Consider the following 17,074-nt stretch of genomic DNA (forward strand, 5'->3'; position numbering starts at 1 on the left):
GTGCCAATGATCAATAATTGTATTGTAACCTGGTAACCTTCTATCAAAACAATAAATCTAGATAGGTGTTTGCAGTATTTTATTGCTATCTCGTAAAGTAAAAGAATTGGCTAAAATCTTTAAGAATCGACTGAAAACAAATCTCTTCCGTCTGCACCTGACCGATCATTTCTTTTCTACAATATCAAAAAAAAAAATGCTTGTTTAAGCTTAGATAAACTAAACTTGGCTCTGTACACTGTAGTAGACTTTGTGAGAAATGTTTTAATTGCTCTTTTTTTTGCTTTTTGTTTCCTAATGTTTGACCGAATTGCCTCCATTGTTTATCCAACTTGTAAGTCGCTTTGGATAAAAGCGTCTGCTAAATGACTAATTGTAAATGGGTCTGTTTTATCTGCTCTGAATGTCAAATTTAATTTCCATTTACCATAGTCACAGTGGAGGTACCATTTGAGATTAAATGTTATACAGTACATTCACACATAATAGAAGTGGCTCACGAAACTGAAACCATATTTTTGTCATTTGGCCAACGTGAATTTCCAACCCATGCAGGTGATACAGAAAGAGGAACTATGCTTCAGACAAAGCTTTTTCAAGACCTTGACCTCAAAAAAAGTTCACCGGATGACTCATAAATGCATTAAGAATGGGTGCCAAAACAATTGAATTCAATCCTTTGTATATATCACCTCAGACATTTCGACTATTAACACATTTTTTTAATGAAATTGAAAATACACTGACTTGTTGAGGCTTGTTTCTTAACAACCTCAGAGCTCATTGTACATTAGGTCCATCTTGAAATCTTAGATTTTTCCTTCGGTGACCACTCAAGCTTATTATAAAGTAAGTATCTCATAGAACTCTGGTGTTTTATGCAATTTCATCATCCACGGATATGTTTTGTTAAAAACTTTTGAAAAAAATCACATTTAATCAGTTATTTCGGATGTTTCAGTTAACATAATAAACAGTGCGCCCTCTTTGACCTGCAGCCATATTTCAGAGTACACATTGTGCTGTGCTCCGAAACTTTATGGGAGCGCACAGAATCATTGACTATTCAAAACATTACTAACAGACCTGTGACTACTTGCATAGTCATTTTTGGTTAAAGCAATGAATCAGCAAGAACAAGCAGTATGATGTCACATGAGGAAATATTACACTGACATTTATAAAATAACCTGCAGGTGTGTAAGAAATAAAATGTTTCAATGTAATATCAGTCTTAAAAGTATGTGAATAAACGAATAATGATATAATCAGGTAATGACATCTTAATTATTAATTATAATTTCAAGTATAGTTTACAGACAGTAACATTTAACACTTGCAGGTTTCACAAGCATACAAAATAAATAAAAGACATTTAAACATTAAAACACATCTGAATTCTCACATCATGCATACATAGAGGTCATCTTATAGTTTAATGTCCTAATGGATCATTTAATGATTGATCAAAGAAAGCTTTTTGTGAATAGGCCATGAGCGGCATACGCTCTCCAAGCACAGCGTCTCTGAAATTGCGTCGTCTCCACGCATAAACAATACTGTTCAGAAACCCCTGCAGTGATACCGACATCGCCTAGACAATGACACAAATCACACAATTAAACCAGCTATAAATACAGCACATATATCAAGGTAAAACTCCAGGACTAACGTTAATGCAATCTCTTAATCCAATCATTTTCACTTAGTCTAAAATGTACATCCTATTTTACAAAACACAGTGTACCTGTATGATATAGAGAGGAAATAGATTTTGTCTAATCGGGGATGACGCAAAGGAAAGACTGACCAGAAGCAGACCTGTGGACAAGAAAAAAAATCCCAAATTAGACCAGGGTTTTGAAGAGACAAACATTCAATGGAAAACAAATGTTTGGTGATCTTTCATAGCAAAAATTCCTAGTATCTGTTCTTGATTTTCAATACAATGGTTATAATGTGTTATGTGTCTCTGGCACCAGCGATGCCAAGAAAAAGGTTGAAATGTTAGGGAATTTACAGTTGCTGTGTTATTCTCACAGTTAAGCATTTGTGTGCGCATGTGTGTTTGTACTACATTGTGTGTGTGTGTGTAGAGTAAATACAGCAGCAGAAAAAAGAGAGCATCACAGATTTTCATTAAATCAGCCTTCTTAGATGTATTTTGTCCATTCCAGTCTGTTGAATTTCAACAAACAAACCTAAAGAGTGACATTAAGTCATCCAACAGCAATGTGAAAGACTGACAGCATGAGAGGACACATGAAAACGGTGATAAAATCCATGTTATCACATAAAAACATATTTGTTGAACTTTGGCTAAATACATTATTGTACAAATATTACTATTGTGCTGATTAAAAGCTGCTTAAACATGTTTTCTTTGCAGTATTTGAAGTCTGAAAGACACAGAGAATCTTTTCTGTTATTTTCACCTGTTTCTCCATTTTTTACTTTCAATAGAAACATTATTTTTTTATCATAATTTGTGAGAAATATAGTTAGTAGTTGGTGTTATTATACTGACCTGGTGCCCAGCAGAATACGATAACAAGAATCATGTATCGTGCCGAAGACCAAATTCCACCTGGATGGTTCTGGGACATTCTGAACATGGTTGTGGTCTTATAATTCCTATACCAGCTCTGTAACTTCCAGTATACCACCTATACAGGAACAAAAAAGAACATTTAAAAACAATGTATTTGCACACAAGTGCATTACTTTCTATACATAAGATACCAAGTAGAATTTGCAGTAACACACTTTATAAGCAAGTATTGATATAAGTATTGTATGTGTACCCACAGTGCAGCATACGAGGACAGTCATCACACTGGTGAGCGTGAAAACTCGAATGAACTCTGCATGACCTGGATCCTGTTCGACAAAAGTTGACTGAATCACTTCATTTCATTCAAATATAAAAAAAATGTATTCGTGCCGTTCGGTGTCTCAGTATTGCTTACCACAGTTGGGCAGGTGTCATTTGTTATATGCAAAAACAGAATGCAGCTGGAGAAGGAAACAGGAACAGATTAAGTAAGGTGACATAAACACGTAGACACAAATTTAGACAATTGTTCTCACCTGTCGCAAAACCTGGCGGTGTCTGGCGCACTGCTGACGTATGTAATGAGATTGTTTGCGGGCGTAAGAGTCGCTTGCATAACTGTGACTGTTTTAACATAGACGATGTAGCCAATTATTGGAACAAGCCTAGTGACATAAAGTACAGAGCATTACATAGATCCATTTCAAGCATTCTATTTGTAAAGGGTTAACAAAACTACTCACCACACAGTAATATAGAATAGGCAAAACAGCTTTCTTCTGCGGAGTGACTGTGGTAATGAATAGATAAAAATAAGCACAGTTTAAATTAATGATCCACAAACAAAATATACTGCATATTCTAGACCTATAATTTAGAATCACTAAGCACAATGATTTAATTCTACAGGAAGGATAAAACGAAGAAAAAAAGTGTATGGAATGTGGTACAACCAGTCTGAGGTGAGATTACATTGGCTGAAGGATAAGCAGATGTTCATTGGTGTTGTCATGTTATACAAAAGCAGTGGCATTGATCTGATGTTTAGTGACACGGCGTGCGTGTGTCCGCTCACCTGGTTTTCAAATCCTTCTGCTTCTGCTCTTTCTCTCCATCCTTTAAACACGTATGCTGACTCACAGGCGTAAATGATGACGAGCAGAAATGAAATGCAGTAGAATGTCTAAAGAGACAGAGCGTGAGAGTGTAAATGAATGTTTATGGCTTTTCTATTATTGTGAAAAGAGAAACAAATATTAAAGAATAATTAGGTGTGTGACATTTCAGTCTGGTACATTTAAAAATAGTTCTCGTCCCGTACCGATCTCTAAGTAAATACACAATAACGTCCTAAATGTTTTATAGGGTCATGCATGACTCAGTTCTTCTTACATATAAAAACTTCAATTGTTTTATGGTTTGCCACAATAAAACAGAACATCTATGAAGCACTGTCTAAACAGTTGCGTTGTAACTCTACGTTGTCTTTTTTCCCAAGAGGAGAATTATTCTACTGCTGAAGAAAGATGTTGCATACTACATAGAACTTTTTTATAAGCATTATTACTTAAAATGTTAATCAGCTGAATGCTCAGAAACTTTTATTAGTTCTTTAATAGTTTAATAACGTCGTTTAATGTGTCAGAGCTGCTGTATAATTGTTTCTCACCAATGATAAAGGCAATCCAAAGTTGCACAACTTTTCACTGGTTTTCACTGGCAAAGTGTCGTAGGATAGGAAGTTAGTTACGATTGTGCCCATCAAAACAGCTGAAGCTAGAAAATCAGCCAGGGCCAGCTGAAGAAGAGGCTTTGCCTGCAACACAAGAACAATGAGAAACATACAGTACTATCAGTAGCACAGCTTTTTCAATGAAGCACATATTGCATATTTACAAATGGTGAGAATCAACGGAGTAAGACTGTTGAAGCAATATTCAAAAAATGTGTTTGCAATCAACGGTCAAGGGTAAACTTTGCACAAGAAGTCTTTCTTTTATCAAGAGAGCGATGTGGTGCTTGATTTTCATTCACACCATGCGTGTGTGTACACTGCCAATATTGATCTTCCCTGTTGACGTCTGTAGCAATAGTGTGGAATGTATGTGTACTTCAAATATGAACCAAGGAATGTAGATTTATAAAATTCTCATTCGAAAATATTCTTATATTCCGAAGTTCAATATTTACTGGGATTCAAATGAGAATTTACGTGCCAATTTAGATTTTTGGTTTAACCAGATACTTATTCATGATATAATGAAGTATCACCTTCGCATATAGCAAAGCCCAGGGCTAGTTGTCACACTTTTGACTTGTGAAGTGAATCATATTGAACACATAATGTTTTCACTACAGTAAACATGTCTTCTGTTATTATCCAAGAAATGAGACACAGTCAAATACACACGATATATAGTAAGCTGGCAGAGCGGAATCTGCTACTTCATTGCACATAAAAGGCATTTTAGTCAAGATGATAAAATTCACAACAAGTGTTTTAATTTACGAGAATATTTCCCTAAGTTTCCAATGAAATACAAAATGCAAAACCATTGAATACTGTATGTTTATCCAATATATACAATAAAAGTTAGTCTTACTGGTTATCTTGGTCTCCACAAAAACTGATTTCAAGTTTCTCTCAAATGTCTTTTCACTGTGACTCACCTGTACACTGAGATGTGATCTCCTTAAAATGGATACGACTATGACAGAGCAGCTACCTAACAAACTGCAAATAAAAAAGAGAATAACATTACATTTTGACAAAAACAATAGATACTTAAAATACATTCTTCAAAATATCTATTTTTGTTGCATTTTTATTTTTGGGTGAACTATGGTTTTTAGGGGTAGTGGACCCTGGTGGTCGCTGTCCCCGGGGGTAAGTCCTGAAAGTTGGTGAGGAATTATGGATCAGGCAACTCTGGGTTTATTCATCCGTGCCACATGGAAACAAGTCGCGTTACATGTCATACAAGCTCGTTTCTCTTTTTATGTTTAAGCTTCTTCTAACGCACTAGGTTCAGACTTATCAAACTTTTCTATTTTCCTTAAATTTGAGACTTTCTTACCTTAAACTCAAACACGAGACGTAGACCCCAGACAGAGCCGAAATCTGTATACAACCGTAAATAACACAACCATATCGATTAGAATGTAGACCGATCTTTTATCTTTTGCATTTGTTTTATGTAATAATATCTGTTCGTTTAAGCAATATGCAGTGTCAGATAATGGTACAAAATGCTTTTTAAACAAATTAAGAGGAATGTGTAAAAAGATGTGTTACCCTTTGGTCTTCCCATCCACCACTTGAGTTCACTACGCCGGAGTTCATATCTAAGACTTGTAGGCTATTCCTTGAAATACATGCCAGCTCTGTGTTGTGTGTCGTGCATGTACATCACCTGTCTGACTGCCCGCTGTTATACCTGTACTCTAAACCTCAGCTGTGACCACGTGACGTCTGCTCTCACCTGTGCTGTTGTGTTGTTTTTCATGGGGAATCCCACGTCTATTGTGTACTTGTCACCGCGGAGAGACTTCTTGCCAGCACTATAACAAATGTCATACAAATGGCTAACCGAAAGGTTAATGTATTTTAAACATACATATATATATATTTATGTATAATTTTAACTAAGAATATTAATTAATTTAAATATTGACGTCACACTCGCGAATCAATGCTGCACGATTACTATAGTATGCAGTGCCCTCTACTGGTCAAAGAGGGTAGTGCTCTAGTTTGACAGCATATTTGGCCGATGCAAATTCAGATGTAAGAAGACTAAAAACGAACTAAAACGGTTCCCTTTAATATGTAGGTGTTCAAAAAAACATAACATCAATTATAATTGAGTTAATGGTTCTAATGGGAATTGTATTGGTTTTAATGGAATGGAAACTAATGGGGTCTCGTTTGGTCATGTGTTGGATTTTGATGTTGGATGTGAACCAATAGAAAACAATTAAAATACTGGAATAAGCACTTTAGGCTACATCAAATAATTTTGTAATGGTTTTAAGTGCAAACAGCTGATGGTTCATAATGGCACTTGTAATGAAACCCGTTATAATTTCTATTGTTACGAATTGCAACTTGATTTTTTTTAAGATTAAAAAAAAAATGTAATAGTTGTTAATTCATTACAGCCTATGAAACGTGGTTGTTCCTAAAACTCCGGAAGTTATGAATAATTTTGACGTCACCACAGGGAGTCTGCTCGGGGCGGGAAGTGACGTCAACTCTTCCACGGTGGCTCCTCTTCTTACGTGGCAACGCGTCAAGCGACCGGCGAGACAGACCGAGCACAAAGAGATATAATATTAATCAAAATAGATTATTACATTTGCTTTATTAAGTCTTCTTCAAAATCGTCATGGGCCTCACGATCTCATCGCTTTTTGGGAGACTGTTTGGCAAGAAACAAATGAGAATACTGATGGGTGAGTGTTAACCGCTTCAGTTTTTAATCGTTCAATTATTTTTATATAAAGTTAATCGCGTTTTTTAATATACGACAGAGATTTCGCGTGGAACTAAAATAGTTTTAACAATATCTACATTTTATTACAAAACTCCATAATAAATGTCTTAGAGAGTGGCTAATGCTAGCTTGCTAGCCTCACACACAGCCTGAATAAATAGATGAAATAACATTATTCAGAGCTAACATCCTGTTTTTGTGTTTCAGTGGGTTTGGACGCCGCAGGTAAAACCACAATACTTTACAAACTAAAACTGGGAGAGATCGTGACCACTATTCCTACTATAGGTGAGATTATTTCCTGATCCCTCTTTGTAGTAGAAATTTTGATAATGAATGTATATACAGTAATTGTATTGGTTTAAACGGAAACTATATTGATCTGTCTGTGTCTCTTCTGCTCATATGTTGTCTTGTAGATAAGAATCATTTTTTAGGGTTGTTTCCTTGTTCTGTGTTCTGTATTGATTATTGCATGGTTTCATTGGGAATTTTAATAAGGTTGATTTTGAAGCTGACATTAGGTGCAATGAAATATGGTGATATTGTTTGATTGATCGGGCTGGCTGTTATTGCTTGTCAAATCTTATTATAGCCAAGTTAATTTGTTTAATGTTCTGTAAAATTCTTGTTTTCATTTAACTGTATTGTTATCAGGTTTTAATGTGGAGACTGTCGAATATAAGAACATCTGTTTCACTGTGTGGGATGTTGGTGGTCAGGACAAGATTCGTCCTCTGTGGAGACACTATTTTCAGAACACACAGGTATGATCTTGCTTTGGAAATGCTTTGATATGCCACAGTGATTCATTTGTGGTCTCTCATTTATAATGCTTTTTCAAATGCAAACTATTCGTTGAGATGTGCTGTACTTTTAGTGATTAAACATTTTGTGGATATAATGATGCATTTTAATAATACCACTTTTCCTTATTCTTTAGGGTCTGATCTTTGTTGTGGACAGCAACGACAGAGAGAGAGTGGCAGAATCTGCAGAAGAGCTTTCTAAAATGGTAAGACTTGCTCTTTTTCCCCACATTCATTTTAATCATTAAACTTCATTTTCTGCAGTTCTTTAAAAAAAAATGTAACCCCCAAATTAACATACTTCAGAGACATAACAATATTGTGGCAGACTCAAGTACAGAATAAAACTGATTTTACATCAGCTTAGTTGCACATTTCTTGACTGGGATCCTCTTACTGAATAAATATATACAGCTTTCCTGTAGCTCAGTGGTAAAAGAGCATTGCATTAACAACGCAAGGTTGTGGGTTCGATCCCAGGGATTGCAAATACCTTTGTAAAATGTATAGGATAATACAATGTAAGTCGCTTTGGATAAAAGCGTCTGCCAAATGCCTAAATGTAAATATAAATATATATATATATATATATATATATATATATATATATATATATATATATATATATATATATATATAATAACAGTTATATTTTGGATTCTTTCTCACCAAACTAAACTGTTGATTATTATTATTAGTCCATAATCGATAATGCCATCAATTACAGTAATATTTCGTAGTTATATTATTTTAGATCTAATGCAGGGCTCAACAAAAAGATTTTGGCCACACTATTTTTTGATGCATCACATCATGTTATAAATGAGATGTGATGTACAACAGTTTAAATGTTCCCTTTGACTTACCCCTGCTTCTTTTGTCTATGCAGTTGCAGGAAGATGAACTGAGGGATGCAGTGTTGTTGGTTTTCGCTAACAAACAGGATCTGCCTAATGCCATGGCTGTCAGTGAACTCACAGACAAACTTGGACTACAGAGTCTACGCAGCAGAACGGTAAACACGCATAACTAAAGTTATTCCAACCTGCATTTGCTTAAACATACAGTAGTAGGTATTGCTTACAAATTCCTCTTTTTATCCATAGTGGTATGTTCAAGCAACCTGCGCTACACAAGGGACCGGACTTTATGAAGGATTGGATTGGTTATCAAATGAGCTCTCCAAGCACTAGTATGTGTGTTGACAGTGACCAGATGTGTGTGAACCTTAGACGACAGAGGATATCAGCGTGTAAACTCTGTCCTCAAGAACTTGTGTGAGTGCGTGTGTTTGGACAGACAGGTGTGGAGGAGCTATCAAGTGTTCAGCATCGTTTCTAATCTTTCCTATTAGTCTTTTTTCAATGCTGTATTCCTACTAATGTTCTTTTAATTTTTTCCTTATGAATCTGATTGTTTTCTATGACTGTAAAATAATGCTTAAATTGCACGTTTCCTTGATAACTGTGAGAGCATTATGGCACAAGAGAAGGGAAGTGTGGAAGTAATTCTGGGTAGAGGGGGTCTGCAAGTGTCTAGCAGTCATTTCTTAAGTTGTTGAAGCTGTTGTGCATTGAAGCTCACCACAAGATTTCTGTTGCAGTGCTGCCTAAACCGAGTCACAGGCCCCGCTGCTCAAGGAACATTCTATTTCACAGCAGTCTATTTTATTCTGGGGGTGTTTTGTACAGCTACACGTTAATTTATGTTGCAGAAGGCTGATTTCAGGGACTTTGCCACCAACAGATTATTTGAGATGTTTGGAACAAAATGGTACATGAAGTATTAACAGCAATATGTTGTCATCCATGGTAGAATTAATAACATGATCTTACTTCCTGTCCTGTTATCTTCATTGTTCAATATGTAAGTGTATGTCAAGGCCCTGCATGTTATGGACTGGAGAGGGGTGAATTGTTTTTAAATCCCAGAGTTCTGGACAACCCAGCTTCATGTTTCTTTTTTTTACACATGTCTGAAGATGCATGTTGGCACCTTTGTCAAGGTGCATTGGAAAAGAACTTTAAATGGACACTCCAATACATCAAAAAAGCCCTTTTTTTCTCTGATTAAGGGGAGAGGGCTGTTCTGAGACACTTCCTCATTCTGGCGTATGCCCTGCCCTTGCTCGAACTACCACAAGATCCAACCCTGTGAGAATAAAGATCTGATAAAAACAAAATGTATACCTTGGGTTGATATTTATTTATTTGTATGGGTTTTTATTAATTGATGTACTCTGACAACAAAAATGAGTTGCCTTTCTAATGGGGTTTTCATTCCTTAGAATCATATTAATAGGCTGTATTGTTGCTTGTTGCAGGGACACTCAGTCCTGCTGTTAAGAGATTTGACTTTCTGTTTAGTTTGTTCCAACCACACTTTAACCCACCTGTTGGTAATCTTGAGGTTAGGTTAACTCTTGGGTTGTGATTAGATCAGGGTTTGGGTGTATGTTGCCAGGAAGAGATCCGCACTTCTGACATGCGTATAGGTTTACATGGAGTTAAATGCAAATAGCATCTGCTTCAAATCTCAAATCAATGTCAATCCTCTTGTACTGCCGATTTTGTAAAGAGTTCAGGACTTAAATGTCATAATTCTATTTCCCCTCTGAAATAAAATGTTAAAGGACTCATACAGATTTTGCTCATCATGTGTGTTTTACTTGATAGCAATTGTGGCACAGCTTTCAAACTTTGCTGATCGATAGGACGTTTTCTTTTACGTTTAAAATTATTATGGTGCATAAAGTTGAACACAATGACAAGCAAATAATATCTTATCTATAGATCATAGATGTGTCGGAAGCAATATAAATCAGTATTTTTAGTATTTCATTGCATTATAAAGCCTATATATTTTTATTCCACATTTCATATTTTTTACCTTACCTTATACTTTTTACCTAAACTTAAGTACATTTTTTGAGTAAAAATATTTGAGTACAAGCGAGGAAGCACCAGATTGGTCTGCTTAAGTAATAAAGGGAAAAAACGACATGTAACATAACTTAATGAAATGAAGTAGAGTAAACGTAGCTAATATGACATTATGCTTTTTAATGATGTAGTAAACTCCCCCACACCCCCCCCCCCCCAAGTAAAAACTCAATACTAGAAAAGATAATTGCAAATGCACTTGAGAGTAAAAACGCTTTACAAATGTCCACCTCTGATGATTTTTGTGTTTATATGCTCGTTCAAAGTAAATTAAAGTTTAACGCCACTCGTCGGAAGTGACGTCATATCTTCCACGGCGGCCGTGACGTGGCGTTGCGCAAGCTCAGAAGAGTCGACACGGTTTCCTGACAGCCAGACGAGCATCACACCAAAAATCTTAAAACTTTAGGAATATTCTCGTAGTTTTAGTTGGTTTGTTATTAATCTTCGTCATGGGTCTGACCATATCGTCGCTGTTTAGCAGACTGTTCGGAAAGAAACAGATGAGAATTCTCATGGGTGAGCGCTAATTCTCATATCAACGTTAGCGGTGCTAGCAGCGTCAGCCAACTTTCGCGATTTGATCATTTCCCTAAAATGTCAGCTCTTAAGGCTACGAATGACTGTTCTCTTTCATGAGCAATTTTGTTTTTAAGAACGTAGAAATGAGCCGTTTCAGTCGGGCATTATCTTACCTGAAAGATTATTCAAAGACTGTGATACGAAGCCACCAGTTTTGTATAATTTATTCGGTTTGTTATTTCTTTACCTGTTTAGTGCGCGATCGATTATTGAGAGGGTTTAGCATAGCAATTGACACCTTTGTGTGGTTTAGATTCGTGTTATTTTATATTAGCAAATATAGTGTGTTCTTTATGTTGTAGTTTAATCTAGATGTGCACTTAGTTATGCCAGTTTGAATAATATATATATATATATATATATATATATATATATAATTTGTCATTTGTTTATAATTTGAATTGCAGTTCAATATGTAACTAGTTTAGTTTACCTTACTCTTTATAAATACTGCTTTATCTGTTCTTGTATAGTATTATTTAATGTTAGTTTGATTGTAAGCATACTATTATTTTCTGCTGTGGTGTATATTTAGTATAGTTGCACACATATTTTATATGATTGGTTTATTCTGAATATGTTTGTTATTGTTTACAAACATAATTTCTATTTTTATCTGTGTCACAGTTGGGCTGGATGCTGCCGGCAAAACCACAATATTGTACAAACTGAAACTTGGAGAAATTGTGACCACCATACCCACCATAGGTAAGAGGGTGTGGCTGTAATGAGCAGAACCTGAACCGAAGCACTTTACAGTTCTTTAAAGTTTTACTTTATGATTTTAATCTCAACAAGTGTTATGATGTCAAAGAAAATTAAGGTGATTTGATTGATTTATTAGCCTGTAAACCCTATTATCCTTTCGTTATGTCATCATCCACTGACTGTTTTCATACATGTGTTGTTTACATCATTAAATTGATCAGCCAGAGTCAACCCTGCTTTTCTTTACAAAGGAGAATTTCCACTATTGAGTTGTGTGGGGTTACATTGCTAAATATTGCATTACAATTCGACAGGTTTTAATGTGGAGACTGTTGAATACAAGAACATCTGTTTCACCGTATGGGATGTTGGTGGTCAGGACAAGATCCGGCCTCTGTGGAGACACTATTTTCAGAACACACAGGTATGACTTTAGCAACAGGTTGTTCAAGTTTATAATTGTAAATGGTATGATTTATCAATGGTTTGGAGAGAAGGTAATTACTGTTAATGTTTCCAGTATCCCTACTAAACATAAGGGGGAATATTAATAGTGGCAACTCAATCAGTATAACCATTGAAGTGTATTCAGTGACTGCTAAACCTGCGGTCTATTTGTTACCTCGGCTTATCTATCTATATCTTCAGGGTCTGATCTTTGTGGTGGACAGCAACGACAGAGAGAGAGTAGCAGAATCTGCAGAGGAACTTTCTAAAATGGTGAGAATCTTTTTTATTTAGATTTTGTGGTTTGCTTGCACAAAACAGCTAAGTGGAATGTATCAAGACATTTGTTTGCTTAATGTGGTTAAGTTGCCTCATCTGCCTTTTCCTGTGTGTGTGTGTGTGTGTGTATGTATGTACAGTTACAGGAAGATGAACTGAGGGATGCAGTGTTGCTGGTTTTCTCTAACAAACAGGATCTGCCTAACGCCATGGCTGTCAGTGAACTCACAGACAAACTCGGGCTACAGAGTCTACGCAGCAGAACGGTACACACACTTTTATTTTAATAATCCCTGTATACACTAAACGTTAACATTGCCCTTATGACGTTTAAATAAAGGTGACTTTGTTCTTTCTTTGAAACACAAAAGCTCTTTTACATTCAAATGTTATGACGATAGAGCAACATAACATTTATGCATGCAACTTTTTGCACTTTATTATTGCGTATTTATGTCTTGATTTCTGTGGAGTCGTCTTGGGCGATGACAATGTTTTTGATTATTGTATCTCTTTTAATGCAGTGGTATGTTCAAGCAACCTGCGCTACACAGGGCACTGGACTCTATGAAGGACTGGACTGGTTATCCAGTGAGCTCTCCAAACGTTAGTGTGGCTGATAGAAGAGAAACAAATTCGTATGAACCAATGAAAAGTCTAGAGACTCCTCTTAGAAACTTTTAAGTGTATGACAGCTGACAACTGGGAACGAACCATCAAATACTCGGCGCTGTCTTAGCCTTTTCTCTTTACAATGTATTCTTTTGCCCAAGTTTGTTTGTTTTCCAATTTAAAAAAGCACATTGTTGCATTGCCGAGACGAAACAATATTTTGAAAGACCTTCCTTTTCTGTTGCTCTTCAGTTTAGCAAAATGGCCTTCTGGTCTATTAACACTGGAGTCTCTGATCAGCATGCCGGGTTATTGGATTTCATTTAGTATTCTTACAATCTGATCATCATGGTACCATTGCTTCTGATAAAGGGCTTGTTTTTTGAACTGGAGAATCTTGGGGGTCACAAATATTTTTGAGCTGGACTGTGAACGAATCAAAGCCATGCCTGTTCCATCAGTCTATATAAATATGCAACATTTTAAATTTATCAAATTGTCACTGTAGTGGCTTGAGGTTTCTGTTGTCCTAAACATTGTCCATGACTGTGCATGCATCTTCAAGAATTGACTTTCTAGATCTGCTTTGACATTCCCCACATCAACACATGACGCGTATGGCATGAAATTGTAAAGTTCATAGCAGTCGTCTTTTGTATTTTCCCCTCAGTTCATTGTTGTTTTATGGCCAATTTTGAATGTTTCATTGACCCAGAGAGGACATTTCATGTTGTTAAGTCACAGTAACGGAAGGAAGGTGCAGTTCCTTATAAAGTTCTTAACATTGCAAATTCACTTTGAAATTGACTTTTTTTTTGTCAGTCTTGCCATGTGAAAATGCTAATGTTGAGTTTTACCTGCAGCTTATCGTTACTTGTGACTGAATTTGACACCTGGATGCTGATTTAATGTATTCGGATAAATTCCATGTCTGGTTGAAATGGTTTGCTTTCCTAAATTATGTGTAACAGAAACAATCTATTTTACCCTATTATCATGACAAATTTGTTTGTGTATTATATGTATTATATTGTTTTAGAATAAAACATAATCGTGAACAAATGTTGAAGCTGATGGTGCAGTTACTCAAATGTTCTTTTAATCTTTACTCAATGCAGATTTTCATAAAAGTAAATTTAGGAGGCAGTATAGCTGTCCTTAGCCATTTGACATCATATACTGCATGTCTATAAAAACCATCTGTATTGTGCTTTAAATCATAATACATACTATATGTATGTATATTTGATTCATGATTCAGTTATTTAAGTATGTATTACATATTTTCACCTAAATTTAGTCTACTTTGAAATGGCATCATCCAAAACCATTTTAACACCTATTGCTGGCCATAATGATCTGATTCAGTCATAACTCAGTTTTCATTTACCAAGTTAATCGCCTCATGTTTGTGCATGACCACTGTTAATACATTAATGTTTATAGATCAAAATCACATTTTTGTTGAGTTATCGAAGTTGCATTAATACATCAATCCAGCAGGTGGCACCTAGAACTAAGTTAACAATGCATAAATTGGAGTAAAGGTGGAGCATAACATTTAACATTTAAGTACTTAGGCACAGTAATTGATGAAAAATTCTCATTCCAGGAAAATGTGAACTTCATACACAAGAAAGACTAGGTCAACTCAAAATATTAAGAAGTTTTAGTAGTGATGAGAGAATTCCAAGTATTGTGTAGGTCTGTGATAGAAAGCATTTTAGCATATAATTTTATAGCTTGGTATGGTAATATAGCAATGAGAAAGAACAATTATTAACGAAACAGATAAGATAATCGGACTGAAACAGACTACAATAGAAAATATGTTTTTAGACTTTATGGAGACAAGGGCAATCGCAATTAACTCAGATCGAACCCACTCCACCATAGGTTTGAAGTTCTTCCTCCAGGGCATGCCGATAGCTAAAAGGAATGCATATAAAAGATAATTTAATTTGAAATTTAACCATTTCAAACCAATTGTTTTAGAGTGTTCAAAATATATTTTAAAGGTCTATGTGTTGTACAAAAACATGTGATGTGTTTATATTATGTGATATGGGAATGTATTCTATGTTATACCAGTGTCAAAGATGAATTTCTGTTCAAGTATCAGACATTAGAGTAAACTAACTAACAAACTTAACTTAATTCAACCTGAAATTAAGACTAAAAACTGTACATAAACTTTATTAAGTAAAATCTAATGCAATGAGGAATAAAGGATTATTTTTCTATTTTATATCAGAGCAGCTTTACAGTAAAGGAACAAAATGCAAACAGTTAACAAAAATAATAATATGCTACGATATAATCCAAATACACCGCGTAAGAAAACGGAAAAAAGTTGTCAAAATTAACAAATTCAATAAAATGCATGTAATGAAAAACAAAAGCAGAAGTAGAAGTGGCACCGTTGTTAACATCACTTACAAGAAATTCCCAGATGAGTTTCAATTCCCTGATTAGATTTAGACCTTGTGATGCTTTTAGAACTATGGTGAACTTTGCCCACAGGTGTGAGTGTATAGCAGTATAAAACATGAGGAAAATCTTTTCTTTTTGCAACACATTCTGAAAGGATCAACAAGGGTAAGGAGATTACATTTTCCAAATTGTCTATTTTGCTACCAATGCTTAAAGTTTGAATGAAAAAGAGTTGATGATGTTTTTCTGTGTTTTTATTTTGGACAACCATGTTCACAGTTTAGTTGTGGTGCCTAGGTGGGGCACACCGTGGTAAACGGAACTTCTGTAAAAATGTAGTAATGAGTGAGTATAACAATATTCACCAAACCTTAATAAACATCAGTTAACCACAAGACAGGTAGCCTATCACAATTAATACACATCACAAATTTTGAAGTTTTTGTTTACAAACCAAACGTCATTCAATTTGAATAATGACAATGTTATGAAATGTGTTTATGCTGACTTTAGGAGTAAAGGCAAAAAGAAAGTAGGATAGATTGGAAATTTGCTTACTGTTTAAAAAGCACCTCAGTGTGAGACAACAAGAAGCTAAATAAAGTTAGTGAAAGTGTGACCCTAAACTTTTGAACAGTATGTTAGTGTAGCTGCTCTGTTACCCAATTTATAAATATTAATTCACCATCTTGCCACCATTCATGATTCTTGTTTTTGTTTGTTCTTTTAAACTGTTGGAGGAGTGGATTTAAAATCCTGCTGCCAAGGGCAGGTCATCCGGCCCAGAGACAAAGGAGAATCTCAGCAGGGCTTGAGTCATCACCTATGCGTATGGAGTCCGGATGCGCGGAGACCGAAGTGACGCAGTTGCGCTGAAGTCTTATGTGAAAGTCTTAATGAAGTCTTAATGTTTTATGTGAAAGAAGAATATATGAGTATTCTGCACGATGCATGCAAAAATGCAAAAATGCAAACCATGTTTAGTTTGGTTTCTGTGGGCTTGGTTCGGTTGGTTGGGAACCAACGGATTAAAACCCTTCCTAAAAAACAATGCAACATCGAAAACGTAATGGGTGCACATTACACAAATGATTGACTGATCTATTATCATCTGTTGAAATGCAATAAATGAAAGTGACTGTCAGGACATTGTTAAGTCTGTTAACTTGTTTGGTAACTCACTTCACAAAACATCCAAATAAATAAAGGTTT

The 17,074-nt window shown here is 35.4% G+C and overlaps 3 protein-coding genes and 1 long non-coding RNA gene across 5 annotated transcripts; 3 read left to right on the forward strand and 1 right to left on the reverse strand.

The window, feature by feature from the left end:
* Window positions 1-721: 721 nt before the first annotated feature.
* Window positions 722-6,228, reverse strand: si:dkey-30c15.2 (uncharacterized protein LOC558938 homolog). 2 transcript variants are annotated; one of them, XM_056766528.1, is made up of 12 exons: window positions 6,037-6,228; window positions 5,632-5,675; window positions 5,225-5,288; window positions 4,224-4,370; window positions 3,630-3,737; window positions 3,298-3,344; window positions 3,091-3,219; window positions 2,970-3,015; window positions 2,809-2,880; window positions 2,528-2,666; window positions 1,748-1,821; window positions 722-1,594 (listed from the first exon to the last, which is right to left on the reverse strand). In XM_056766528.1, the coding sequence occupies exons 1-12, from the start codon at window positions 6,058-6,060 to the stop codon at window positions 1,436-1,438; spliced, it is 1,053 nt and encodes a 350-aa protein (XP_056622506.1). In that variant the 5' UTR covers window positions 6,061-6,228; the 3' UTR covers window positions 722-1,435. The 2 variants fall into 2 exon arrangements, with proteins under 2 accessions (XP_056622506.1, XP_056622505.1); XM_056766527.1 differs by lacking the exon at window positions 6,037-6,228 and adding an exon at window positions 5,850-6,005.
* A 567-nt stretch (window positions 6,229-6,795) lies between these two features.
* Window positions 6,796-10,503, forward strand: LOC130435262 (ADP-ribosylation factor 4-like). The gene is made up of 6 exons (XM_056765740.1): window positions 6,796-7,009; window positions 7,258-7,338; window positions 7,708-7,817; window positions 7,994-8,065; window positions 8,749-8,874; window positions 8,966-10,503. Exons 1-6 carry the CDS (start codon window positions 6,943-6,945, stop codon window positions 9,050-9,052), a joined length of 543 nt encoding a protein of 180 aa, XP_056621718.1. The 5' UTR covers window positions 6,796-6,942; the 3' UTR covers window positions 9,053-10,503.
* A 620-nt stretch (window positions 10,504-11,123) lies between these two features.
* LOC130435263 (ADP-ribosylation factor 4) lies at window positions 11,124-14,491 on the forward strand. Its single transcript, XM_056765741.1, has 6 exons — window positions 11,124-11,320; window positions 12,011-12,091; window positions 12,406-12,515; window positions 12,740-12,811; window positions 12,958-13,083; window positions 13,342-14,491. The coding sequence occupies exons 1-6, from the start codon at window positions 11,254-11,256 to the stop codon at window positions 13,426-13,428; spliced, it is 543 nt and encodes a 180-aa protein (XP_056621719.1). The 5' UTR covers window positions 11,124-11,253; the 3' UTR covers window positions 13,429-14,491.
* A 1,418-nt stretch (window positions 14,492-15,909) lies between these two features.
* On the forward strand, window positions 15,910-17,057 carry LOC130435817 (uncharacterized). Its single transcript, XR_008908861.1, has 3 exons — window positions 15,910-16,027; window positions 16,142-16,207; window positions 16,603-17,057. It is a non-coding gene; the product is annotated as an uncharacterized LOC130435817 (long non-coding RNA).
* Window positions 17,058-17,074: the final 17 nt, after the last annotated feature.

Source organism: Triplophysa dalaica, chromosome 14, assembly GCF_015846415.1.
Source record: "Triplophysa dalaica isolate WHDGS20190420 chromosome 14, ASM1584641v1, whole genome shotgun sequence".
NCBI lineage: Eukaryota > Metazoa > Chordata > Actinopteri > Cypriniformes > Nemacheilidae > Triplophysa > Triplophysa dalaica.

Bases quoted from the DNA above. Each gene is read 5' to 3' on its own strand.
- LOC130435262 (XM_056765740.1), top strand. From the start codon at position 6,943: ATGGGCCTCACGATCTCATCGCTTTTTGGGAGACTGTTTGGCAAGAAA. The intron at 7,818-7,993 runs GTATGATCTTGC...CTTATTCTTTAG, and splicing joins ACTATTTTCAGAACACACAG to GGTCTGATCTTTGTTGTGGA. The intron at 8,066-8,748 runs GTAAGACTTGCT...TTGTCTATGCAG, and splicing joins CAGAAGAGCTTTCTAAAATG to TTGCAGGAAGATGAACTGAG.
- LOC130435263 (XM_056765741.1), top strand. From the start codon at position 11,254: ATGGGTCTGACCATATCGTCGCTGTTTAGCAGACTGTTCGGAAAGAAA. The intron at 12,092-12,405 runs GTAAGAGGGTGT...ACAATTCGACAG, and splicing joins GACCACCATACCCACCATAG to GTTTTAATGTGGAGACTGTT. The intron at 12,516-12,739 runs GTATGACTTTAG...CTATATCTTCAG, and splicing joins ACTATTTTCAGAACACACAG to GGTCTGATCTTTGTGGTGGA.
- si:dkey-30c15.2 (XM_056766527.1), bottom strand. From the start codon at position 5,897: ATGAACTCCGGCGTAGTGAACTCAAGTGGTGGATGGGAAGACCAAAGG. The intron at 2,667-2,808 runs GTGGGTACACAT...GTTCCTGTATAG, and splicing joins CTGTCCTCGTATGCTGCACT to GTGGTATACTGGAAGTTACA. The intron at 1,822-2,527 runs GTCAGTATAATA...TCTTGTCCACAG, and splicing joins CGTATTCTGCTGGGCACCAG to GTCTGCTTCTGGTCAGTCTT.